The 26826-nt window shown below is 44.7% G+C and overlaps 1 protein-coding gene across 1 annotated transcript in view; it reads left to right on the top strand.

Moving 5' to 3' along the window:
- Positions 1 to 26826, top strand: part of LOC124000763 (ephrin type-A receptor 5) — a 199875-nt gene that overhangs the window by 168043 nt on the left and 5006 nt on the right. Inside the window, exon 15 of the mRNA XM_046307354.1 lies at positions 18608 to 18801. Within this exon, the coding sequence (XP_046163310.1) occupies positions 18608 to 18801 (194 nt within the window). The remainder of the gene's footprint in view (positions 1 to 18607; positions 18802 to 26826) is intronic.

The raw sequence follows: 26826 nt of genomic DNA on the forward strand, positions 1-26826 counted from the left end.
TCTCTCTCCCTCTCTCTCCCTCTCTCTCTTCTAGCTAGACGCCCTCTCTCTCTCTTTTAGTTAGACTCATTCTCCCTCTCTCTCTCTCGCTCTCTTTTAGTTAGACTCATTCTCCCTCTCTCTCTCTCTCTCTTTTAGTTAGACGCCCTCTCTCTCTCTCTCTCTCTCTCTCTCTCTCTCTCTCTCTCTCTCTCTCTCTCTCTCTCTCTCTCTCTTAGTTAGACTCATTCTCCCTCTCTCCCTCTCTCTCTTTCTTTTAGTTAGACTCATTCTCCCTCTCTCCCTCTCTCTCTCTTTTAGTTAGACTCATTCTCCCTCTCTCTCTCTTTTAGTTAGATGCTCTCTCTCTCTCTCTCTCTCTCTCTCTCTCTCTCTCTCTCTCTCTCTCTCTCTCTCTTAGTTAGACTCATTCTCCCTCTCTCCCTCTCTCTCTCTTCTAGCTAGACGCCCTCTCTCTCTCTTTTAGTTAGACTCTCCATTCTCTCTCTCTCTCTCTCTCTCTCTCTCTCTCTCTCTCTCTCTCTCTCTCTCTCTCTCTCTCTCTCTCTCTCTTTTAGTTAGACTCATTCTCCTCCTCTCTCTCTCTCTCTCTCTCTCTCTCTCTCTCTCTCTCTCTCTCTCTCTCTCTCTCTCTCTCTCTCTCTCTCTCTTTTAGTTAGACTCATTCTCCCTCTCTCTCTCTTCTAGCTAGACGCCCTCTCTCTCTCTTTTAGTTAGAGAGAGAGGGAGAATTCCCCTCTCTCTCTCTCTCTCTCTCTCTCTCTCTCTCTCTTTTAGTTAGACTCATTCTCCCCCTCTCTCTCTCTCTCTTTTAGTTAGACTCATTCTCCCTCTCTCCCTCTCTCTCCCTCTCTCTCCCTCTCTCTCTTCTAGCTAGACGCCCTCTCTCTCTCTTTTAGTTAGACTCATTCTCCCTCTCTCTCTTCTAGCTAGACGCCCTCTCTCTTTTAGTTAGACTCATTCTCCCTCTCTCTCTCTCTCTCTTTTAGTTAGACTCATTCTCCCTCTCTCTCTCTCTCTTTTAGTTAGACTCATTCTCTCTCCCTCTCTCTCTCTCTCTCTCTTTTAGTTAGACTCATTCTCCCTCTCTCTCTTTTAGCTAGACGCCCTCTCTCTCTCTCTCTTTTAGTTTGACTCATTCTCCCTCTCTCTCTCTTCTAGCTAGACGCCCTCTCTCTCTCTTTTAGCTAGACGCCCTCTCTCTCTCTTTTAGTTTGACTCATTCTCCCTCTCTCTCTCTTCTAGCTAGACGCCCTCTCTCTCTCTTTTAGCTAGACGCCCTCTCTCTCTCTCTCTCTTTTAGTTAGACTCATTCTCCCTCTCTCTCTTTTAGCTAGACGCCCTCTCTCTCTCTCTCTTTTAGTTTGACTCATTCTCCCTCTCTCTCTCTTCTAGCTAGACGCCCTCTCTCTCTCTTTTAGCTAGACGCCCTCTCTCTCTCTCTTCTAGCTAGACGCCCTCTCTCTCTCTCTCTCTTTTAGTTAGACTCATTCTCCCTCTCTCCCTCTCTCTCCCTCTCTCTCTTCTAGCTAGACACCCTCTCTCTCTCTTCTAGCTAGACGCCCTCTCTCTCTCTTTTAGTTAGACTCATTCTCCCTCTCTCTCTTTTAGCTAGACGCCCTCTCTCTCTCTTCTAGCTAGACGCCCTCTCTCTCTCTCTTTTAGTTAGACTCATTCTCCCTCCCTCTCTCTCTCTCTCTCTCTTCTAGCTAGACGCCCTCTCTCTCTCTTTTAGTTAGACTCATTCTCCCTCTCTCTCTCTCGCTCTCTTTTAGTTAGACGCCCTCTCTCTCTCTCTCTCTCCCTCTCTCCCTCTCTCTCTTTCTTTTAGTTAGACTCATTCTCCCTCTCTCCCTCTCTCTCTCTTTTAGTTAGACTCATTCTCCCTCTCTCTCTCTTTTAGTTAGACGCCCTCTCTCTCTCTCTCTCTCTCTCTCTCTCTCTCTCTCTCTCTCTCTTAGTTAGACTCATTCTCCCTCTCTCCCTCTCTCTCTCTTCTAGCTAGACGCCCTCTCTCTCTCTTTTAGTTAGACTCATTCTCCTCTCTCTCTCTCTCTCTCTCTCTCTTTTAGTTAGACTCATTCTCCCTCTCTCTCTCTCTCTCTCTCTCTCTCTCTCTTTTAGTTAGACTCATTCTCCCTCTCTCTCTCTTCTAGCTAGACGCCCTCTCTCTCTCTTTTAGTTAGACTCATTCTCCCTCTCTCTCTCTCTCTCTCTCTCTCTCTCTCTCTCTTTTAGTTAGACTCATTCTCCCCCTCTCTCTCTCTCTCTTTTAGTTAGACTCATTCTCCCTCTCTCCCTCTCTCTCCCTCTCTCTCCCTCTCTCTCTTCTAGCTAGACGCCCTCTCTCTCTCTTTTAGTTAGACTCATTCTCCCTCTCTCCCTCTCTCTCTCTCTCTTCTAGCTAGATGCCCTCTCTCTCTCTCTTTTAGTTAGACTCATTCTCCCTCTCTCCCTCTCTCTCCCTCTCTCTCTTCTAGCTAGACGCCCTCTCTCTCTCTTTTACTTAGATGCCTTCTCTCTCTCTCTCAATTCAATTCAAAGGGCTTTATTGGTATGTGAAACATATGTGACCGAATGTAGCAACATTTGAAATGATGTTTTTTACATTTGATAAAACTGCAGACTCAGAGCTAGACAATTGTATATCATACACTACAGTTGAGGAACAATGGGAAAGTAATTCTGCTTTGAAAGTTGATCAACTTGTAACCTCACTTTGAGAAATGGTCCCTATTTTTGTCCCTCTCCACCTACCTCTTTGTCTAAACCCATTCAGCATCGCTCACACACTCTTAATTAGGGCTCATGCGAATTTTCGCAGCTTTTTGTTAAAAATCACGCAACATTTCAGCGCCCTGCTACTCATGCCAGGAATATAGTATATGCATATGATTAGTATGTGTGGATAGAAAACACTCAGACGTTTATAAAACTGTTTAAATCACGGCTGTGACTATAAAAGAACGTGTGTTTCATCAAAAAGTGCAGGAAAATCTGATCACTGAAAATGGGAAAATATATCCATGCGCGACTTCAACCGATTGATAAACGTGAACCACAATAAATGGGTTTAGGTTGCAGTACCTACAGCTTCCACACGATGTAAACAGTCTTGTCATTTGCCTACTATTTGTTTCTTGGTCAAAAAGACACAAGGCAGCGCAGTTCTTCCGGTCTCCGACCGGATATTTTGGTTGAGATTTACCCGGACATTATTTCCAGACGTACAGCTATAGAATATACATCGCCTCGTGATCAATTTGATCGCTTATTAACGTTTACTAATACCTAAAGTTGCATTACAAAAGTATTTCGAAGTGTTTTGTGAAAGTTTATCGTCGACTTTTTAAATTTTAAAAAATGACGTTGCGTTATCAAACTCAGTTTTTTCCTTGATTACACAGTCTTCATAGATCGATATCTAGGCTATATATGGACCGATTTAATCTAAAGACGCAATTGTGATGTTTATGGGACATCTAGGAGTGCCAACAAAGAAGCTCGTCAAAGGTAATGAATGTTTTATATTTTATTTCTGCGTTTTGGGTAGTGCCGGCTACCGCAAAATCTGTCGTGTTAGTTCCACTGGATGTCATAAGGTGAATGTCATGATGTTCTTTATCCTAATCTGAGTTTGGTGCAGGTCATGTTGTCCTTTATCCTAATCTGAGTTTGGTGCAGGTCATGATGTTCTTTATCCTAATCTGAGTTTGGTGCAGGTCATGTTGTCCTTTATCCTAATCTGAGTTTGGTGCAGGTCATGATGTTCTTCACATTACCATCTCTGGTAAACACAAACTATATCACATTAAATCTAAGTTTATTTGTCACATACACAGGATACACTAGGTGTTCCTGTTTTATACACAGGATACAGAAGGTGTTCCTGTTTTATACACAGGATACAGAAGGTGTTCCTGTTTTATACACAGGATACAGAAGGTGTTCCTGTTTTATACACAGGATACAGAAGGTGTTCCTGTTTTATACACAGGATACAGAAGGTGTTCCTGTTTTATACACAGGATACAGAAGGTGTTCCTGTTTTATACACAGGATACAGAAGGTGTTCCTGTTTTATACACAGGATACAGTAGGTGTTCCTGTTTTATACACAGGATACAGAAGGTGTTCCTGTTTTATACACAGGATACAGTAGGTGTTCCTGTTTTATACACAGGATACAGAAGGTGTTCCTGTTTTATACACAGGATACAGTAGGTGTTCCTGTTTTATACACGGGATACAGAAGTTGTTCCTGTTTTATACACAGGATACAGTAGGTGTTCCTGTTTTATACACAGGATACAGTAGGTGTTCCTGTTTTATACACAGGATACAGTAGGTGTTCCTGTTTTATACACAGGATACAGTAGGTGTTCCTGTTCCAGACACAGGATACAGTAGGTGTTCCTGTTCCAGACACAGGATACAGAAGGTGTTCCTGTTGCAGACACAGGATACAGAAGGTGTTCCTGTTGCAGACACAGGATACAGAAGGTGTAAACAGTACACTGAAATGGTTACTTGCATGTTTTCATAGTAGCAATATCAAAAACAGAGTGTCCAGATAAAATTATTTTAAATTATTAGATGATTCTTACCCAGACATACTGGTCTAAATTGATTGGTCATGTGAATGAAATGCTATAACCACACCCTTTAAAAAATGTATAACCTTTATTTAACTAGGCAAGTCAGTTAAGAACAAATTCTCATATTTTCAATGAAGTCCTAGGAACAGTGGGTTAACTGCCTGTTCAGGGGCAGAACAACAGATTTGTACCTTGTCAGCTCGGGGTTTTGAACTTGCAACCTTTCAGTTACTAGTCCAACACTCTAGGCTACCCTGCCGCTCCTAGCCATATCTAACTAAGTGGATGGGTCACTATTGTCTAGACACATATTCATTAAATACAATAGAGGGCCATAATCACCCCCAGACACATCATCTGGCGTAGTGGAGTCTTTCGTTTAGACATGTAGCTAGCTAGCTAAACAATGAATAATATCAACTCATACTACTTCCAATACAAACATAGTCTTATTTTTCATGCTCTGAGAGTCCTTTAGGTGCCTTATGGTAAACTCCAACTGGGCTGTCATGTGCCTTTTACTGAGGAGGGGCTTCTGTCTGGCCACTCTACCATAAAAGTCTGATTGGTGGAGTGCTGCAGAGATGGTTGACCTTCTGGAAGATTCTCCCATCTCCACAGAGGTATTCTGAAGCTCTTAGGAAGGCCACCAAAATTCCTGAAATTTCCATCCCTACCTATAACATCTTCCGACAAGATAGAACTTCCAAAGGGGGCGGAATTGCAATCTACTGCAGAGACAGCCTACAGAGTACTGTCATACTATCCAGGTCTGTGCCCAATCTACTGCAGAGACAGCCTGCAGAGTAATGTCATACTATCCAGGTCTGTGCCCAATCTACTGCAGAGACAGCCTGCAGAGTACTGTCATACTATCCAGGTCTGTGCCCAATCTACTGCAGAGAAAGCCTGCAGAGTACTGTCATACTATCTAGGTCTGTGCCCAAACAATTCAAGCTTCTACTTTTCAAAATCCACATTTCCAGAAGCAAGTCTCTCACTGTTGCCGCTTGTTATAGACCCCCTTCGGCCCCCAGCTGTGCCCTGGACACCATATGTGAATTGATTGCCCCCCATCTATCCTCAGAGTTCGTTCTGTTATGTGACCTAACCTGAGATATGCTTAGCACCCCGGCCGTCCTACAATCTAAGCAAAATTTCCTCAATCTCACACACATTTTTAAGAAACCTACCAGGTACAACCTTAAATCCGTAACCATGCGCACCCTCTTAGATATCATCCAGACCAACTTGCCATCTGCTGTCTTCAACCAGGATCTCAGCGATCACTGCCTCATTGCCTGCGTGCGTGATGAGTCCGTGGTCAAACGACCACCCCTCATTACTGTCCAACGCTCCCTAAAACACTTCAGCAAAAAGAGGATGCCTGGTTGTTCTTTAAAAGTGCTTTAGTTTCCATCTTAAATAAGCATGCCACATTCAAAAAATGTAGAACTAAGAACAGATATAGCCCTTGGTTCACCCCAGAATTGATTGCCCTTGACCAGCACAAAAACATCATGTGGTGTTCTGCATTAGCATCGAACACACAATATGCAACTGTTCAGGGAAGTCAGGAACATATATACTCAGTCAGTTAGGAAGGCTAAGGCTTTTTCAAAACAGAAATGTACATCCTGTAGCACTAATTCCAAAATATTTTGGGACACTGTAAAGTCCATGGAGAATAAGAGCACCACCTCCCAGCTAGCTGCCCACTGCACTGAGGATAGGAAACACTGTCACCACCGATAAATCTATGATAACCGATAATTGAAATAAGCATTTTTCTACGGCTGGCCATGCTTTCCACCGGGCTACCTCTACCCTGGCCAACACCCTCTGCACCCCCCTGCAGCAACTTGCCCAAGCCCCCCCTGCCTTCCCCTTCACCCAAATCCAGACAGCTGATGTTCTGAATAGCTGCTAAACCTGGATCCCTACAAGTCAGCAAGGCTAGACAATCTGGACCCTCGCTTTCTAAAATTATCCGCCAAAATTGTAGCAACCCCTATTACTAGCCTGCTTAACTAGCCTATTACTAGCCTGCTTAACTAGCCTGTTACTAGCCTGCTTAACTAGCCTATTACTAGCCTGTTTAACTAGCCTGTTTAACTAGCCTGTTACTAGCCTGTTTAACTAGCCTGTTACTAGCCTGCTTAACTAGCCTATTACTAGCCTGTTTAACTAGCCTGTTTAACTAGCCTGTTACTAGCCTGTTTAACTAGCCTGTTACTAGCCTGTTTAACTAGCCTATTACTAGCCTGTTTAACTAGCCTATTACTAGCCTGTTTAACTAGCCTGTTACTAGCCTGTTTAACTAGCCTATTACTAGCCTGTTTAACTAGCCTATTACTAGCCTGTTTAACTAGCCTGTTACTAGCCTATTTAACTAGCCTATTACTAGCCTGTTTAACTAGCCTATTACTAGCCTGTTTAACTAGCCTGTTACTAGCCTGTTTAACTAGCCTGTTTAACTAGCCTGTTTAACTAGCCTATTACTAGCCTGTTTAACTAGCCTGTTACTAGCCTGTTTAACTAGCCTATTACTAGCCTGTTTAACTAGCCTATTACTAGCCTGTTTAACTAGCCTGTTTAACTAGCCTATTACTAGCCTGTTTAACTAGCCTATTACTAGCCTGTTTAACTAGCCTGTTTAACTAGCCTGTTTAACTAGCCTATTACTAGCCTGTTTAACTAGCCTATTACTAGCCTGTTTAACTAGCCTGTTTAACTAGCCTATTACTAGCCTGTTTAACTAGCCTATTACTAGCCTGTTTAACTAGCCTGTTTAACTAGCCTATTACGAGCCTGTTTAACTAGCCTATTACTAGCCTGTTTAACTAGCCTGTTTAACTAGCCTATTACGAGCCTGTTTAACTAGCCTATTACGAGCCTGTTTAACTAGCCTGTTTAACTAGCCTATTACGAGCCTGTTTAACCTCTCTTTTGTGCCGTCTGAGATCCCTAAATGTAATGTTAAATGTAAAGATTGGAAAGCTGCTGCGGTCATCCCTCACTTCAAAGGGGGTGACACTCTAGACCCAAACTGTTACAGACCTACATCCATCCTACCCTGCCTTTCTAAAGTCTTTGAAAGCCAAGTTAACAAACAGATCACTGACCATTTCGAATGCCATAGTTCCTTCTCCTCTGTGCAATCTTGTTTCAGAGCCGGTCAACGGGGGTACCTCAGCCACGCTCAAGGTACTAAACGATACCATAACCGCTATTGATAAAAGATAGTACTGTGCAGCCGTTTTTATCGACCTGGCCAAGGCTTTCGTCTCTGTCAATCACCACATTCTTATCAGCAGACTCAATAGCCTTAGTTCTTCAAATGACTGCCTTGCCTGGTTCACCAACTACTTCTCAGATAGAGTTCAGTGTGTCAAATCGGAGGGCATGTTGTCCAGACCTCTGACAGTCTATGGAGGTACCACAGGGTTCAATTCTCGGGCTGACTCTTTTCTCTCTATATATCAATGATGTCGCTCTTGCTGCTGGTGATTCTATGATCCACCTCTATGCAGACTACACCATTCTGCATACTTCTGGCCCTTCTTTGGACACTGTGTTAACTAACCTCCAAAGGAGCTTCAATGCCATACAACTCTCCTTCTGTGGCCTGCTTTTAAATGCTAGTAAAACTAAATGCATGCTCTTCAACCCATTCGTCACCAAACCCACTGGCTCCAGGTCATCTATAAATCTTTGCTCGGTAAAGCCCTGCCTTATCTCAGCTCACTGGTCACCATAGCAACACCCATCCGTAGCATGCGCTCCAGCAGATATATTTCAATGGTCATCCCCAAAGCCAACACTTCCTTAGGTCATATTTCCTTCCAATGATTGGAACGAATTGCAAAAATCACTGAAGCTGGAGTCTTATATCTCCCTCTCTAACTTTAAGCATCAGCTGTCAGAGCAGCTTACCAATCACTGTACCTGTACACAGCCAATCTGTAAATAGCCCACCCAACTTCCTCATCCACATATTGTTATTTATCCTCTTGCTCTTTTCACCCCAGTATCTCTACTTGCACATCATCATCTGCACATCTAGCACTTCAGTGTTAATGCTAAATTGTAATTATTTCACCTCTATGGCCTATTATTGCCTTATCTCCCTACTCTTCCTCTGCCTTATCTCCATACTCTTCCTCTGCCTTATCTCCCTACTCTTCCTCTGCCTTATCTCCCTACTCTTCCTCTGCCTTATCTCCCTACTCTTCCTCTGCCTTATCTCCCTACTCTTCCTCTGCCTTATCTCCCTACTCTTCCTCTGCCTTATCTCCCTACTCTTCCTCTGCCTTATCTCCCTACTCTTCCTCTGCCTTATCTCCCTACTCTTCCTCTGCCTTATCTCCCTACTCTTCCTCTGCCTTATCTCCCTACTCTTCCTCTGCCTTATCTCCCTACTCTTCCTCTGCCTTATCTCCCTACTCTTCCTCTGCCTTATCTCCCTACTCTTCCTCTGCCTTATCTCCCTACTCTTCCTCTGCCTTATCTCCCTACTCTTCCTCTGCCTTATCTCCCTACTCTTCCTCTGCCTTATCTTCCTCTGCCTTATCTCCCTACTCTTCCTCTGCCTTATCTCCCTACTCTTCCTCTGCCTTATCTCCCTACTCTTCCTCTGCCTTATCTCCCTACTCTTCCTCTGCCTTATCTCCCTACTCTTCCTCTGCCTTATCTCCCTATCTCTTCCTCTGCCTTATCTCCCTACTCTTCCTCTGCCTTATCTCCATACTCTTCCTCTGCCTTATCTCCCTACTCTTCCTCTGCCTTATCTCCCTACTCTTCCTCTGCCTTATCTCCATACTCTTCCTCTGCCTTATCTCCCTACTCTTCCTCTGCCTTATCTCCCTACTCTTCCTCTGCCTTATCTCCCTACTCTTCCTCTGCCTTATCTCCCTACTCTTCCTCTGCCTTATCTCCCTACTCTTCCTCTGCCTTATCTCCCTACTCTTCCTCTGCCTTATCTCCCTACTCTTCCTCTGCCTTATCTCCCTACTCTTCCTCTGCCTTATCTCCCTACTCTTCCTCTGCCTTATCTCCCTACTCTTCCTCTGCCTTATCTCCCTACTCTTCCTCTGCCTTATCTCCCTACTCTTCCTCTGCCTTATCTCCCTACTCTTCCTCTGCCTTATCTCCCTACTCTTCCTCTGCCTTATCTCCCTACTCTTCCTCTGCCTTATCTCCCTACTCTTCCTCTGCCTTATCTCCCTACTCTTCCTCTGCCTTATCTCCCTACATTTGCACACATTGTACATCAATTTTTATTTTTTGTCTCACTGCTTTGCTTTATCTTGGCCAGGTCGCAGTTGTAAATGAGAACTTGTTCTCAACTGGCCTACCTGGTTAAATAAAGGGAACTTGTTCTCCACTAGCCTACCTGGTTAAATAAAGGGAACTTGTTCTCAACTGGCCTACCTGGTTAAATAAAGGGAACTTGTTCTCAACTGGCCTACCTGGTTAAATAAAGGGAACTTGTTCTCAACTGGCCTACCTGGTTAAATAAAGGTGTTCTCAACTAGCCTACCTGGTTAAATAAAGGGAACTTGTTCTCAACTGGCCTACCTGGTTAAATAAAGGTGTTCTCAACTAGCCTACCTGGTTAAATAAAGGGAACTTGTTCTCAACTGGCCTACCTGGTTAAATAAGGATCTTCAATGCTGCAGAAATGTTTTGTTACCCTTCACCAGATCCTCGACACAATCTACGGACAATTCCTTTGACCTCGTGGCTTGGTTTTTACTCTGACATGGACTGTCAACTGTGAGACCTTATATAGATAGACAGGTGTGTGGCTTTCCAAATCATGACCAGTAAATTGAATATACCACAGGAATTAGAATTAAAAAAAATATATATATGTTTTTTATTATGGGATATTGTGTATAAATGCACTGTTTGTATTCAACCATATTCCCAGACACCTGGTTAAATGCGGTGGTTCGTGCTTTCAGTTTTGGGCAAATGCTGCCACCTATCCACGTTTTTTTGTTTTAATAGTCACAGTGTGAACAACATCCCCTATACACTTCCTGATGAACTCAGTCACCGTGTCCATGTATACGTCAATGTTATTCTCATAGGCTACCCGGTACATATCCCAGTCCACGTGATCAAAACAATCTTGAAGCCTGGATTCCGATTGGTCAGACCAGCGTTGACTAGACCTTAGCACAGGCACTTCCTGTTTATGTTTCTGCCTAGAGGAAGGGAGGAGCAGAGTAGGAGTCATGATCTTATTTGCTGAAGGGAGGGTGGGGAAGGGTCTTGTAGCCATCCAGGAAGGGAGAGTAACAATGGTCGAGAGTTTTCAAGCACGAGTACTACAGGCATTTTGATGAACGAATATCGGTAGCGTTTTCCTCAAATTTGCTTTCGGACATATTGTTTCCAGTGTGCACAAAGTCCAGTGTAGTTCCTTGAGGACCGTCGTGGTATCGGCTTGAGGGGGAATATACACGGCTGTGACTATAACCGAAGAGAATTAATATGGTCGCCATTTGATTGTGAGTTCCTCTAGGTCGGGTGAATAAAAGAAGTTCCTGTACATACTCACAATCACACCATGAGTAGTTAATCATGAAACATACACCTCTCTTCCCGGAGAGGTCTTTATTCCTGTCTGTGCGATGTACTGAGAACCCAGCTGGCTGTATGGATGGGGACTATATTTCCGGAGAGAGCCATGACTCTGTGGAACAAAGTATATTACAGTCCCTGATGTGTCTCTGGAAGGAGATCCTCGCCCTGAGCTCGTCTACTTTATTCTCCAGGGACTGAACATTAGCGAGTACTATACTCGAAAGTGATGGATGGTGTGTACACCTAAGTCGGACTAGAAGTCCACTCTGAATACCTCTTCTCCGACGTCGGGAGCGTCTTGTAACAGCTTCTGGGATAAATGTTCCTTGGGGAGTATGAACAAGGGATCCAATTTGAGAAAGTTGTATTTCTGTTTGTATTGCTGGTGAGTTACTGTTAGGAGCTAGAAGCAGACCTTCCATGTTCCATGTCTGTCTGCGCCATCTTACTTTATGTTGTTGAGAAAAGTAGCAAAACTTTTGTAGTTCTTGATGGCTAATGTTATATATTTCAAAAAGGGTGCAGTATAAATGTTTTTATTTGACCTTTATTTAACCAGGCAAGTCAGTCAAGAACAAATTCTTATTTTCAATGACGGCCTGGGAACAGTGGGTTAACTGGTCTAGGAACAGTGGGTTAACTGGTCTAGGAACAGTGGGTTAACTGGTCTAGGAACAGTGGGTTAACTGGTCTAGGAACAGTGGGTTAACTGGTCTAGGAACAGTGGGGTTAACTGGTCTAGGAACAGTGGGTTAACTGGTCTAGGAACAGTGGGTTAACTGGTCTAGGAACAGTGGGTTAACTGGTCTAGGAACAGTGGGTTAACTGGTCTAGGAACAGTGGGTTAACTGGTCTAGGAACAGTGGGTTAACTGGTCTAGGAACAGTGGGTTAACTGGTCTAGGAACAGTGGGTTAACTGGTCTAGGAACAGTGGGTTAACTGGTCTAGGAACAGTGGGTTAACTGGTCTAGGAACAGTGGGTTAACTGGTCAGCTCGGGGGGTTTGAACTTATAATAATAATAATATATGCCATTTAGCAGACGCTTTTATCCAAAGCGACTTACAGTCATGTGTGCATACATTCTACGTATGGGTGGTCCCGGGGATCGAACCCACTACCCTGGCGTTACAAGCGCCATGCTCTACCAACTGAGCTACAGAAGGACCAGGACTGCAATCTTCTGGTTACTAGTCCAACGCTATAACCACTAGGCTACCCTGCCGCCCAAAAGCCTATCAACACATACTGAGCAACTCGCATTATAAACAGAAGCATGCTAAATGGCAGACCAATCCAAACTCATCTACCAGCATGTCCAGCCCATCCATTACCTCAGCCAATCATGGCATTTTGATAGAAAAAAACATTTTTTAAGTTCAAATGTCTCTCCCTGTGAAGTAGTGACGTGCGACATGTGCCTCGTTTCCTGAATGTTGCCAAAGAAAATGGAATAGATAATAAACAAGGGAAACATTAGTAAACATTAAACTCACAAAAGTTTTAAAAGAATATCGACATGTTATATTATTGGCTCTGTGTTGTAACAATGTATCTGAAGTATGAAATGGGAAAAAACTGCGTACTCTCTGTTTAGGGCCAAATAGCATTCTAGTTTGGAAAGAATTAACAAAACAAACAGAACAATCTTTTTGTTTTCTCATGATTTGGTTGGGTCTAATTGTGCTGCTGTCCTGGGGCTCTGTGGGGTCTGTTTGTGTTTGTGAACAGAGCCTCAGGACCAGCTTGCTTAGGGGACTCTTCTCCAGGTTCATCTCTCTTTAGGTGAGGGCTCTGTGGGGTCTGTTTGTGTTTGTGAACAGAGCCCCAGGACCAGCTTGCTTAGGGGACTCTTCTCCAGGTTCATCTCTCTTTAGGTGAGGGCTCTGTGGGGTCTGTTTGTGTTTGTGAACAGAGCCCCAGGACCAGCTTGCTTAGGGGACTCTTCTCCAGGTTCATCACTCTTTAGGTGAGGGCTCTGTGGGGTCTGTTTGTGTTTGTGAACAGAGCCCCAGGACCAGCTTGCTTAGGGGACTCTTCTCCAGGTTCATCACTCTTTAGGTGAGGGCTCTGTGGGGTCTGTTTGTGTTTGTGAACAGAGCCCCAGGACCAGCTTGCTTAGGGACTCTTCTCCAGGTTCATCACTCTTTAGGTGAGGGCTCTGTGGGGTCTGTTTGTGTTTGTGAACAGAGCCCCAGGACCAGCTTGCTTAGGGGACTCTTCTCCAGGTTCATCTCTCTTTAGGTGAGGGCTCTGTGGGGTCTGTTTGTGTTTGTGAACAGAGCCCCAGGACCAGCTTGCTTAGGGGACTCTTCTCCAGGTTCATCTCTCTTTAGGTGAGGGCTCTGTGGGGTCTGTTTGTGTTTGTGAACAGAGCCCCAGGACCAGCTTGCTTAGGGGACTCTTCTCCAGGTTCATCTCTCTTTAGGTGAGGGCTCTGTGGGGTCTGTTTGTGTTTGTGAACAGAGCCCCAGGACCAGCTTGCTTAGGGACTCTTCTCCAGGTTCATCACTCTTTAGGTGAGGGCTCTGTGGGGTCTGTTTGTGTTTGTGAACAGAGCCCCAGGACCAGCTTGCTTAGGGGACTCTTCTCCAGGTTCATCTCTCTTTAGGTGAGGGCTCTGTGGGGTCTGTTTGTGTTTGTGAACAGAGCCCCAGGACCAGCTTGCTTAGGGGACTCTTCTCCAGGTTCATCACTCTTTAGGTGAGGGCTCTGTGGGGTCTGTTTGTGTTTGTGAACAGAGCCCCAGGACCTGTTTGTGTTTGTGAACAGAGCCCCAGCTTGCTTAGGGGACTCTTCTCCAGGTTCATCACTCTTTAGGTGAGGGCTCTGTGGGGTCTGTTTGTGTTTGTGAACAGACCCCAGGACCAGCTTGTTTAGGGGACTCTTCTCCAGGTTTGTCTCTGTAGGTGGGTGCTTTTTTGTTGAATATAACTGCGCTTTTCTGGATTTTGAAAAATAGCGAGTATCCATCTAATTCTGTTCTGCATGCATTATTTGGGGTTTTACGTTGTACACAGAGGAAATTTTTGCAGGATTCAATTTGGTGTTTGTCCCATTTACTGAATTGTTGGTTGGTGAGCAGAACCAGACAACCATAAAGGGCAATGGGTTCTATAACGGGTCGTTCTTTTGTTGTTGTAGCCAGATCCTAATTGGTATGTTGAGTTTTATGTTCCTTTTGATGGCATAGAATGCCCTTCTTGCCTTGTCTCTCAGCTCGTTCACAGCTTTGTGGAAGTTACCCGTGGCGCTGATGTTTAGGCCGAGGTATGTATTGTTTTTTGTGTGCTCTAGGCCATCGGTGTCTAGATGGAATTTATTTTTGTGGTCATGGCAACTGGACCTTTTTTGGAACACCATTATTTTTGTCTTACTGAGATTTACTGTCAGGGCCCAGGTCTGACAAGTTCCAGGTCTGTCAGAATCTGTGCAGAAGATCTAGGTGCTGCTGTAGGACCTCTTTGGTTGGGGACAGAAGCACCAGATCATCAGCACACAGAATACATTTGACTTCAGATTCTAGTAGGGTGAGGCCGGGTGCTACAGACGGTTCTAGTACCCTGGCCAATTCGTTGATATATTTGTTGAAGAGAGTGGGGCTTAAGAGTTTGAGTCTAGCCAATTTGAGTTTGTAGTCTGTATATTTTATTATTTCATTGAGGATGCCATCAACACCACAAGCCTTTTTGGGTTGGAGGGTTTGTATTTTCAATGTAATTGGAGAATCCAGTGGGTTCTGGAATCCAGTTTGTTCTGGAATCCAGTGGGTTCTGGAATCCAGTTTGTTCTGGAATCCAGTGGGTTCTGAAATCCAGTTTGTTCTGGAATACAGTGGGTTCTGGTCGTCTTTAATCATTGATTCTAAGATCTGTATTTGATCATGTATATGTTTTTGTGTTTTTTTCTTGTTATAGAGTCAAAAAGACTAGAGAAGTGGTTTATACACACATCTCCATTTTGGATAGATAACTATTTGTTTTGTTTTGATGTTTTCCAATGTTCCCAGAAGTGGTTAGAGTCTGTGGATTCTTCAACTACATTGAGCTGATTTCTGACGTGCTGTTCCTTCTCTTTCTGTAGTGTATTTCTGTATTGTTTTAGTGATTCACCATAGTGAAGGTTTAGACTCAGGTTTTCTGGGTCTCTGTGTTTTTGGATGGATATGTTTATCAATTTCTTTCTTAAGTTTTTGCATTCTTCATCAAACCATTTGTCATTGTTGTTCATTTTCTTCAGTGTTATGTTTTCTCTCTCTCTCTCTCAAGATGCCTCCTGACTCTCTCTCTCCCTCTCCCTCTTTCCCTCTCTCTTTTAGCTAGACATTGTCTCACTCTCTCTCTTTTAGCTAGACATTGTCTCCCTCTCCCTCTCTCTCTCTCTTTTAGCTAGACATAGTCTCCCTCTCCCTCTCTCTCTCTTTTAGCTAGACATTGTCTCCCTCTCCCTCTCTCTCTCTCTCTCTCTTTTAGCTAGACATTGTCTCCCTCTCTCTCTCTTTTAGCTAGACATTGTCTCCCTCTCCCTCTCTCTCTCTCTTTTAGCTAGACATTGTCTCCCTCTCCCTCTCTCTCTCTCTTTTAGCTAGACATTGTCTCTCTCCTCTCTCTCTCTCTTTTAGCTAGACATTGTCTCTCCCTCTCTCTCTCTCTTTTAGCTAGACATTGTCTCCCTCTCCCTCTCTCTCTCTTTTAGCTAGACATTGTCTTCCTCTCCCCCTCTCTCTCTCTCTCTCTTTTAGCTAGACATTGTCTCCCTCTCCCTCTCTCTCTCTCTTTTAGCTAGACATTGTCTCCCTCTCCCTCTCTCTCTCTCTTTTAGCTAGACATTGTCTCCCTCTCCCTCTCTCTCTCTCTTTTAGCTAGACATTGTCTCACTCTCTCTCTCTCTCTCTCTCTTTTAGCTAGACATTGTCTCTCTCTCTCTCTTTTAGCTAGACATTGTCTCCCTCTCTCTCTCTCTCTCTTTTAGCTAGACATTGTCTCCCTCTCCCTCTCTCTCTCTCTCTCTTTTAGCTAGACATTGTCTCCCTCTCTCTCTCTCTTTTAGCTAGACATTGTCTCCCTCTCTCTCTCTTTTAGCTAGACATGGTCTCCCTCTCTCTCTCTCTCTCTCTTTTAGCTAGACATTGTCTCTCTCTTTTAGCTAGACATTGTCTCCCCTCTCTCTCTCTCTTTTAGCTAGACATTGTCTCCCTCTCTCTCTCTTTTAGCTAGACATTGTCTCCCTCTCCCTCTCTCTCTCTCTTTTAGCTAGACATTGTCTCCCTCTCCCTCTCTCTCTCTCTTTTAGCTAGACATTGTCTCCCTCTCTCTCTCTCTTTTAGCTAGACATTGTCTCCCTCTCCCTCTCTCTCTCTCTTTTAGCTAGACATTGTCTCACTCTCTCTCTTTTAGCTAGACATAGTCTCCCTCTCCCTCTCTCTCTCTTTTAGCTAGACATTGTCTCCCTCTCTCTCTCTCTCTCTCTCTCTTTTAGCTAGACATTGTCTCCCTCTCTCTCTTTTAGCTAGACATTGTCTCCCTCTCCCTCTCTCTCTCTCTTTTAGCTAGACATAGTCTCCCTCTCCCTCTCTCTCTCTTTTAGCTAGACATTGTCTCCCTCTCCCTCTCTCTCTCTCTCTCTCTTTTAGCTAGACATTGTCTCCCTCTCTCTCTCTTTTAGCTAGACATTGTCTCCCTCTCCCTCTCTCTCTCTCTTTTAGCTAGACATTGTCTCCCTCTCCCTCTCTCTCTCTCTTTTAGCTAGACATTGTCTCCCTCTCCCTCTCTCTCTTTTAGCTAGACATTGTCTCCCTCTCCCTCTCTCTCTCTCTTTTAGCTAGACATTGTCTCCTCTCTCTCTCTTCTTTTAGCTAGACATTGTCTCCCTCTCCCCTCTCTCTCTCTCTTTTAGCTAGATATTGTCTCCCTCTCCCTCTCTCTCTCTCTTTTAGCTAGACATTGTCTCACTCTTTCTCTCTCTCTCTCTCTCTCTTTTAGCTAGACATTGTCTCCCTCTCTCTCTCTCTTTTAGCTAGACATTGTCTCCCTCTCCCTCTCTCTCTCTCTTTTAGCTAGACATTGTCTCTCCCTGACCCTCTCTCCTCTTTTAGCTAGACATTGTCTCCCTCTCCCTCCTCTCTCTCTTTTAGCTAGACATTGTCTCCCTCTCTCTCTCTTTTAGCTAGACATGGTCTCCCTGACCCTCTCTCTCTCTCTCTTTTAGCTAGACATTGTCTCCTCTCTCTCTTTTAGCTAGACATTGTCTCCCTCAAACCTCTCTCTCTCTCTCTTTTAGCTAGACATTGTCTCCTCTCTCTCTCTTTTAGCTAGACACTTTAGCTAGACATTGTCTCCTCTCCCTCTCTCTCTCTCTTTTAGCTAGACATTGTCTCCTGACTCTCTCTCTTTTAGCTAGACATTGTCTCTCCTCTCTCCTCTCTCTCTTTTAGCTAGACATTGTCTCCTCTCTCTTTTAGCTAGACATAGTCTCCCTGACCTCTCTCTCTCTTTTAGCTAGACATTGTCTCCCTGACCTCTCTCTCTCTCTCTCTTTTAGCTAGACATTGTCTCCCCTCTCTCTTTTAGCTAGACATTGTCTCCCTCCTCTCTCTCTCTTTTAGCTAGACATAGTCTCCTGACCCTCTCTCTCTCTTTTAGCTAGACATTGTCTCCCTCCTGACTCTCTCTCCTCTCTCTCTTTTAGCTAGACATTGTGACCTCTCTTTTAGCTAGACATTGTCTCCTCTCCCTCTCTCTCTCTCTTTTAGCTAGACATTGTCTCCCTCCCCGGGTCCTCTCTCTCTTTAGCTAGACATTGTCTCCCTGACCTCTCCTCTCTCTCTTTTAGCTAGACATTGTCTCCCTGACCTCTGGTCCTCTCTTTTAGCTAGACATTGTCTCCCTGACCTCTCTCTCTCTTTTAGCTAGACATTGTCTCCCCTGACCTCTCCTCTGTCTCTTTTAGCTAGACATTGTCTCCCTCTGACCTCTCTCTCTCTCTTTAGCTAGACATTGACCTCTCCTCTCTCTCTCTCTCTTTTAGCTAGACATTGTGACCCTCTCTCTCTCTCTTTTAGCTAGACATTGTCTCCCTCTCCCTCTCTCTCTCTCTTTTAGCTAGACATTGTCTCCCTCTCCCTCTCCTCTCTCTCTCTTTTAGCTAGACATTGTCTCCCTCTCGGGTCTCTCTCTCTCTCTTTTAGCTAGACATTGTCTCCCTGACCTCCTCTCTCTCTCTCTTTTAGCTAGACATTGTCTCCCTCTCCTCTCTCTCTCTCTTTTAGCTAGACATTGTCTCCCTCTCTCTTTAATTAGACACCATTTCCCTCTCGGTTAGACTCTCTATCTCTCCCTCTCTCTCGCATCTCTGTAGTTCTGTACCACCTAACCTTTGACCCCTGACCTCTGACACCTAATCTCTCCCTCCAGGTTATTAAGGCAGTTGAGGAGAGCTACCGTCTTCCTGGCCCTATGGACTGTCCTGTAGTTCTGTACCACCTGATGATGGCCTGCTGGCAGAAGGACAGGAACAGCAGACCCAAGTTTGAGGAGATCGTCTGTCTGCTCGACAAACTGATACGCAACCCCAGCAGTCTCAAAGCCCTGGTGAACTCATCACACAGGTCAGGAGGATTTACGGATGGATTTGTTTCTGTTACTTTTACTGAGGTGTGACGGACATCACTGCTTGCTTAACTGGCATTGACCTCTGGTCCTCTGTCTCGCAAACACACGTGACCTCCCTGACCTCTGGTCCTCTGTCTCGCAAACACACGTGACCTCCCTGACCTCTGGTCCTCTGTCTCGCAAACACACGTGACCTCCCTGACCTCTGGTCCTCTGTCTCGCAAACACACGTGACCTCCCTGACCTCTGGTCCTCTGTCTCTCAAACACATGTGACCTCTGACCTGACACTCGGGTCCTCTGTCTCGCAAACACACGTGACCTCCCTGACCTCGGGTCCTCTGTCTCTCAAACACACGTGACCTCCCTGACCTCGGGTCCTCTGTCTCTCAAACACACGTGACCTCCCTGACCTCGGGTCCTCTGTCTCGCAAACACACGTGATCTCCCTGACCTCGGGTCCTCTGTCTCTCAAACACACGTGACCTCCCTGACCTCGGGTCCTCTGTCTCTCAAACACACGTGACCTCCCTGACCTCGGGTCCTCTGTATCTCAAACACACGTGGCTTCCCTGACCTCTGGTCCTCTGTCTCTCAAACACACGTGAACTCCCTGACCTCGGGTCCTCTGTCTCTCAAACACACGTGACCTCCCTGACCTCGGGTCCTCTGTCTCTCAAACACACGTGACCTCCTGACCTCGGGTCCTCTGTCTCTCAAACACACGTGACCTCCCTGACCTCGGGTCCTCTGTCTCTCAAACACACGTGACCTCCTGACCTCGGGTCTCTGTCTAGCAAACACACGTGATCTCCCTGACCTCGGGTCCTCTGTCTCTCAAACACACGTGACCTCCTGACCTCGGGTCCTCTGTCTCTCAAACACACGTGACCTCCTGACCTCGGGTCCTCTGTATCTCAAACACACGTGGCTTCCCTGACCTCTGGTCCTCTGTCTCTCAAACACACGTGAACTCCCTGACCTCGGGTCCTCTGTCTCTCAAACACACGTGACCTCCCTGACCTCGGGTCCTCTGTCTCTCAAACACACGTGACCTCCCTGACCTCGGGTCCTCTGTCTCTCAAACACACGTGACCTCCCTGACCTCGGGTCCTCTGTCTCTCAAACACATGACCTCCTGACCTCGGGTCCTCTGTCTCTCAAACACACGTGACCTAGCCTGACCTCTGGTCCTCTGTCTCTCAAACACACGTGACTTCCCTGACCTCTGGTCCTCTGTCTCTCAAACACACGTGACTTCCCTGACCTCTGGTCCTCTGTCTCTCAAACACACGTGACCTCCCTGACCTCGGGGTCCTCTGTCTCTCAAACACAAAACTCAAATGGCTAAATGGATAAATGGCTAAATGGATAAATGGATAAATGGATAAATGGATGAATGGATAAATGGCTAAATGGATGAATGGATAAATGGATGAATGGATAAATGGATGAATGGATAAATGGATGAATGGATAAATGGCTAAATGGATGAATGGATAAATGGCTAAATGGATAAATGGATAAATGGATGAATGGATAAATGGCTAAATGGATAAATGGCTAAGAAGCTAAAAGGTCGTCACAGGAAATCAGGGCGTGTTGACAGTTGTAACATATGCATATCTCCTATCACACACACACACACACACACACACACACACACAGAACACACACCACACACACACACACACACACACACACACACACACACACACACACACACACACACACACACACACACACACACACACACACGATCTCCTGTCACACACACACACACATACGATCTCCTGTCACACACACACACACATACACGATCTCCTGTCACACACACACACACACATACACGATCTCCTGTCACACACACACACACAGAATACACACACACACACACACACACACACACACACACACACACACACACACACACACACACACACACACACACACACACACACACACACACACACGATCCTGTCACACTACGCACGCACGACGCACACGCATTTCACGCACGCACACATTTCACACACACACACACACACACACACACACACACACACACACACACACACACACACACACACACACACACACACACATACACGATCTCCTGTCACACACACCATATCCTGTCCCTTGGTTGGACTTTGAGCTGGGCAGAAGTGGCATCAGACAAATGAATCCCAATTCTAGGAATAGCAGAGAGTGGTGTTCTCCACACTATCATGGTTAGGAATAGCAGAGTGGTGTTCTCCACACTATCATGGTTAGGAATAGCATGCAGAGAGTGGTGTTCTCCACACTATCATGGTTAGGAATAGCAGAGTGGTGTTCTCCACACTATCATGGTTAGGAATAGCAGAGAGTGGTGTTCTCCACACTATCATGGTTTTCAGAGACAGCTCCTAGTCAATATTTACCCTGTGGTTCTTCATTCTATCGCTGGGACTGATGCACATGGAAGAATCATGCTGCATCTTCGGAACTGCTTTACATAATTGCAAGTGCTGTTAAATAAGAAATTGGTTGGTTGGAGCTTGGCTCAGTGGTAATATGTTCTGCTCTGTGGTTCCATTCCGTTGTTTCCTAGCCTGGGAATCATTAGCACTATGGATTCTTCTGCTTGGGAATAATGTTATGTGGCTATTTAAATAGAACAGTGTAATTCCATTTTAGCAGCAGCTGTAATTGTGGTTACCAATTAGAGGCCTCGTAATTGAATATGTGGTTTGATCCCACAGCAGATGACACATTTCACACTACACACTTCAGACTACACATTTCAGACTACACATTTCACACTACACATTTCACACTACACATTTCACACTACACATTTCAGACTACACATTTCAGATTACACATTTCAGAATACACATTTCAGACTACACATTTCACACTACACATTTCAGACTGCTCATTTCAGACTACACATTTCACACTACACATTTCAGACTGAATGTTACGTAGATGGAAAAAAATCTGTCCTTCAAACAGTTCGTCAAAAGAGAGATCGGGGTCCAGAGTAACGCCGAGGTCCTTCACAGTTTCATTTGAGACGACTGTACAACCATCAAGATTAATTGTCAGATTCAACAGAAGATCTCTTTGTTTCTTGGGACGTAAAACAAGCATCTCTGTTTTGTCCGAGTTTAAACGTAGAAAGTTTACAGCCATCCACTTCCTTATGTCTGAAACACAGGCTTCTAGCGAGGGCAATTTTGGGGATTAAAATATAAAAATAAAATATATAATACTATAATACTATATAAAATATATAGTGAAAACAATAGTGGTCCTAAATCGGAACCTTGAGGTACACCGAAATGTACAATTGATTTGTCAGAGGACAAATCATTCACAGAGACAAACTGATATATTTCCGACAGATAAGATCTAAACCAGGCCAAAACTTGTCCCTGGGTTTCCAATCTCTCCAAAAGAATGTGGTGATCGATGGTGTCAAAAGCAGCACTAAGGTCTAGGAGCACGAGAACAGATGCAGAGCCGCGGTCTGACGCCATTAAAAGGTCATTTACACCTTCACAAGTGCAGTCTCAGTGCTATGATGGGGTGTAAAACCAGACTGAAGCATTTCGTAAACATTGTTTTTCTTCAGGAAGGAAGTTGCTGCGCAAACAGCTTTTCAAAAATGTTTGAGAGGAATGGAAGATTCGATATAGGCTGATTAGTTTTTTATATTTTCTGGGTCAAGTTTTGGCTTTTTCAAGAGAGGCTTTATTACTGCCATTTTAGTGAGTTTGGTACTAATCCGGTGGATAGAGAGACAATAATTATGTTCAACATAGGAGGGCCAAGCACAGGAAGCAGCTCTTTCAGTAGTTTAGTTGGAATAGGGTCCAGTATGCAGCTTGACGTTTTAGAGGCCATGATTGTTTTCATCATTGTGTCAAGAGATATAGTACTAAAACACTTGAGGCTCTCTCTTGATCCTAGGTCCTGGCAGTGTTGTGCAGACTCAGGACAACTGAGCTTTGGAGGAATACGCAGATTTAAAGTGGAGTCCGTAAATTGCTTTTAATGATCATGATCTTTTCCTCAAAGAAGTTCATGAATGTATTACTGCTGAAGTGAAAGCCATCCTCACTTGGGGAATGCTGCTTTTTAGTTAGCTTTGTGACAATATCAAAAACACATTTCGGATTATTCTTATTTTCCTCATTTAAGTTGGAAAAATAGGATATTCGAGCAGCAGTGAGGGCTCTTTGATACTGCACGGTACTGTCTTTCCAAGCTAGTTGGAAGACTTCCAGTTTGGTGTGGCGCCCTATCCGTTCCAATTTTCTGGAAGCTTGCTTCAGAGCTCGGGTTTTTTCTGTATACCAGGGAGCTAGTTTCTTTGAAGTTTTTAGGGGTGCAACTGCATCTAGGGTATTGCACAAGGTTAAATTGAGATCCTCTGTTAGGTGGTTAACTGATTTTTGTCCTCTGATGTCCCTGGGTAGACAGAGGGAGTCTGGAAGGACATCATGGAATCTTTGTGTTGTCTGAGAATTTATAGCACAACTTTTGATGGTCCTTGGTTGGGGTCTGAGCAGATTATTTGTTGCAATTGCAAACAAAATAAAATGGTGGTCTGATAGTCCAGGATTATGAGGAAAAACATTAAGATCCACAACATTTATTCCATGGGACAAAACTAGGTCCAGAGTATGACTGTGACAGTGAGTAGGTCCAGAGACATGTTGGACAAAACCCACTGAGTCGATGATGGCTCCGAAAGCCTTTTGGAGTGGGTCTGTGGACTTTTCCATGTGAATATTAAATCACCAAAAATTAGAATATTATTTGCTATGACTACAATGTCCGATAGGAATTCAGGGAACTCAGTGAGGAATGCTGTATATTGCCCAGGGGCCTGTAAACAGTAGCTATAAAAAGTGATTGAGTAGGCTGCATAGATTTCATGACTAGACGCTCAATAGACGAAAACATAATTTTCATTTATTTATTTTTGCAAATTGAAATTTGCTATTGTAAATGTTAGCAACACCTCCGCCTTTGCGGGATGCACAGGGGATATGGTCACTAGTGTAACTAGGAGGTGAGGCCTCATTTAACACAGTAAATTCATCAGGCTTAAGCCATGTTTCAGTCAGGCCAATCACATCAAGATTATGATCAGTGATTAGTTCATTGACTATAACTGCCTTTGAAGTAAGGGATCTAACATTAAGTATCCCTATTTTGAGATGTGAGGTATCACGATCTCTTTCAATAATGACAGGAATGGAGGAGTTCTTTATTCTAGTGAGATTGCTAAGGCGAACACCGCCATGTTTAGTTTGGCCCAACCTAGGTCGAGGCACAGACACGGTCTCAATGGGGATAGCTGAGCTGACTACACTGACTGTGCTAGTGGCAGACTCCACTATGCTGGCAGGCTGGTAAACAGCCTGCTGCCTGGCCTGCACTCTATTTCATTGTGGAGCTAGAGGAGTTAGAGTCCTGTCTATGTTGGTTGATAAGATGAGAGCACCCCTCCAGCTAGGATGTAGTCCGTCACTCCTCAGCAGGCCAGGCTTGGTCCTGTTTGTGGGTGAGTCCCAGAAAGAGGGTCAATTATCTACAAATGATATATTTTGGGAGGGGCAGAAAACAGTTTTCAACCAGCGATTGAGTTGTGAGACTGTGCTGAAGAGCTCATCACTCCCCCTAACTGGGAGGGGGCCAGAGACAATTGCTCGATACCGACACATCTTTCTAGCTGATTTACACGCTGAAGCTATTTTGCATTTGGTGATCTCTGACTGTTTCATCCTAACATCGTTGGTACCTCTATACTCTCGACACTTGCCAGTTTTAGCTTTAGCCAAAAAGCACCAGGGTGCTTTAGCCAGCACCCTGGTAAACAGTGCATAATCGCTGGAGGATTCGTTTTAAGTCTAATACTGTGGGTAATGGAGTCGCCAATGACTAGGGTTTTGAATTTGTCAGAGCTAATGGTGGGAAGCTTCGGCATCTCAGACCCCGTAACGGGAGGAGTAGAGACCAGAGAAGGCTCAGCCTCTGACTCTGACTCGTTGCTTTATGGGGAAAACAGGTTGAAAGTTTCTGTCGGCTGAATGAGTGACACCGGTTGAGCATTCCGACAGCATTTCCCTCCAGAAACCGTGAGAAAGTTGTCCGGCTGCGGGGACTGTGCGAGGGGATTTATACTAACGTTACTATCTGTACTTACTGGTGGCACAGACGCTGTTTCATCCTTTCCTACACTGAAATTACCCTTGCCTAACGATTGCGTCTGAAGCTGGGCTTGTAGCACAGCGATCCTCGCCGTAAGGTGTGTACAGCGACTGCAATTAGAAGGCATCATGTTAATGTTACTACTTAGCTTCGGCTGGTGGAGGCCCCCTCCAGATAAAGCATCATGTTAAAACCTGGTGGATGTCCAGATAAAGCATCATGTTAAATGTTACAGATAAAGCATCATGTTAATGCTTTGGCTGGTGGAGGTCCTGATGAACCACGTCCAGATAAAGCATCATGTTAATGTTACTACTGGTTGGCTGGTGGAGGTCCTGAGAACCACGTCCAGATAAAGCATCATGTTAATGTTACTACTGGTTGGCTGGTGGAGGTCCTGGAGAACCACGTCCAGATAAAGCATCATGTTAATGTTACTACTGGTTGGCTGGTGGAGGTCCTGATGAACCACGTCCAGATAAAGCATCATGTTAATGTTACTACTGGTTGGCTGGTGGAGGTCCTGATGAACCACGTCCAGATAAAGCATCATGTTAATGTTACTACTGGTTGGCTGGTGGAGGTCCTGTAGAACCATGTCCAGATAAAGCATCATGTTAATGTTACTACTGGTTGGCTGGTGGAGGTCCTGAACCATGTCCAGAACCATCACCCAGATAAAGCATCATGTTAATGTTACTACTGGTTGGCTGGTGGAGGTCCTGATGAACCACGTCCAGATAAAGCATCATGTTAATGTTACTACTGGTTGGCTGGTGGAGGTCCTGATGAACCATGTCCAGATAAAGCATCATGTTAATGTTACTACTGGTTGGCTGGTGGAGGTCCTGTAGAACCACGCCCAGATAAAGCATCATGTTAATGTTACTACTGGTTGGCTGGTGGAGGTCCTGATGAACCACGTCCAGATAAAGCATCATGTTAATGTTACTACTGGTTGGCTGGTGGAGGTCCAGATGCATCATGTTAATGAACCACGCCCAGATAAAGCATCATGTTAATGTTACTACTGGTTGGCTGGTGGAGGTCCTGATGAACCACGTCCAGATAAAGCATCATGTTAATGTTACTACTGGTTGGCTGGTGGAGGTCCTGATGAACCACGTCCAGATAAAGCATCATGTTAATGTTACTACTGGTTGGCTGGTGGAGGTCCTGTAGAACCATGTCTAGATAAAGCATCATGTTAATGTTACGTCCAGATAAAGCATCATGTTAATGTTACTACTGGTTGGCTGGTGGAGGTCCTGATGAACCATGTCCAGATAAAGCATCATGTTAATGTTACTACTGGTTGGCTGGTGGAGGTCCTGATGAACCACGTCCAGATAAAGCATCATGTTAATGTTACTACTGGTTGGCTGGTGGAGGTCCTGATGAACCACGTCCAGATAAAGCATCATGTTAATGTTACTACTGGTTGGCTGGTGGAGGTCCTCCAGATAAAGATGAACTACGTGGAGGTCCAGATCCAGAAAGCGTCCGGAGTGAAAAAGTTGAATGAAAAACAAGTTGAGGGAAAAAACAAAAATATAAACGGTAATTAAAAAGTAAAAACCGTAAAGTTGTCAGGTAGCAAAGTAAGGTTGGCAACAAAACGCACAGCAACACAACACGTAAAAAGTCTTGAAACAGAGTTGTGGGGAGAAGATCACAAAGTCATTTCACATAAAAACAGAGAGACAGTTGTTGGTCAGTTGAAACAGAGGTGGGGAAAATCTCCCCTCTGCTGGGGTCTCAGATGCGGCTAACCATGGATCTTCTGCAGAGAAAAACAGAGAGAAAGTT

The sequence above is a fragment of the Oncorhynchus gorbuscha genome, linkage group LG16 (assembly GCF_021184085.1).
Source record: "Oncorhynchus gorbuscha isolate QuinsamMale2020 ecotype Even-year linkage group LG16, OgorEven_v1.0, whole genome shotgun sequence".
Classification (NCBI taxonomy): Eukaryota; Metazoa; Chordata; class Actinopteri; order Salmoniformes; family Salmonidae; genus Oncorhynchus; species Oncorhynchus gorbuscha.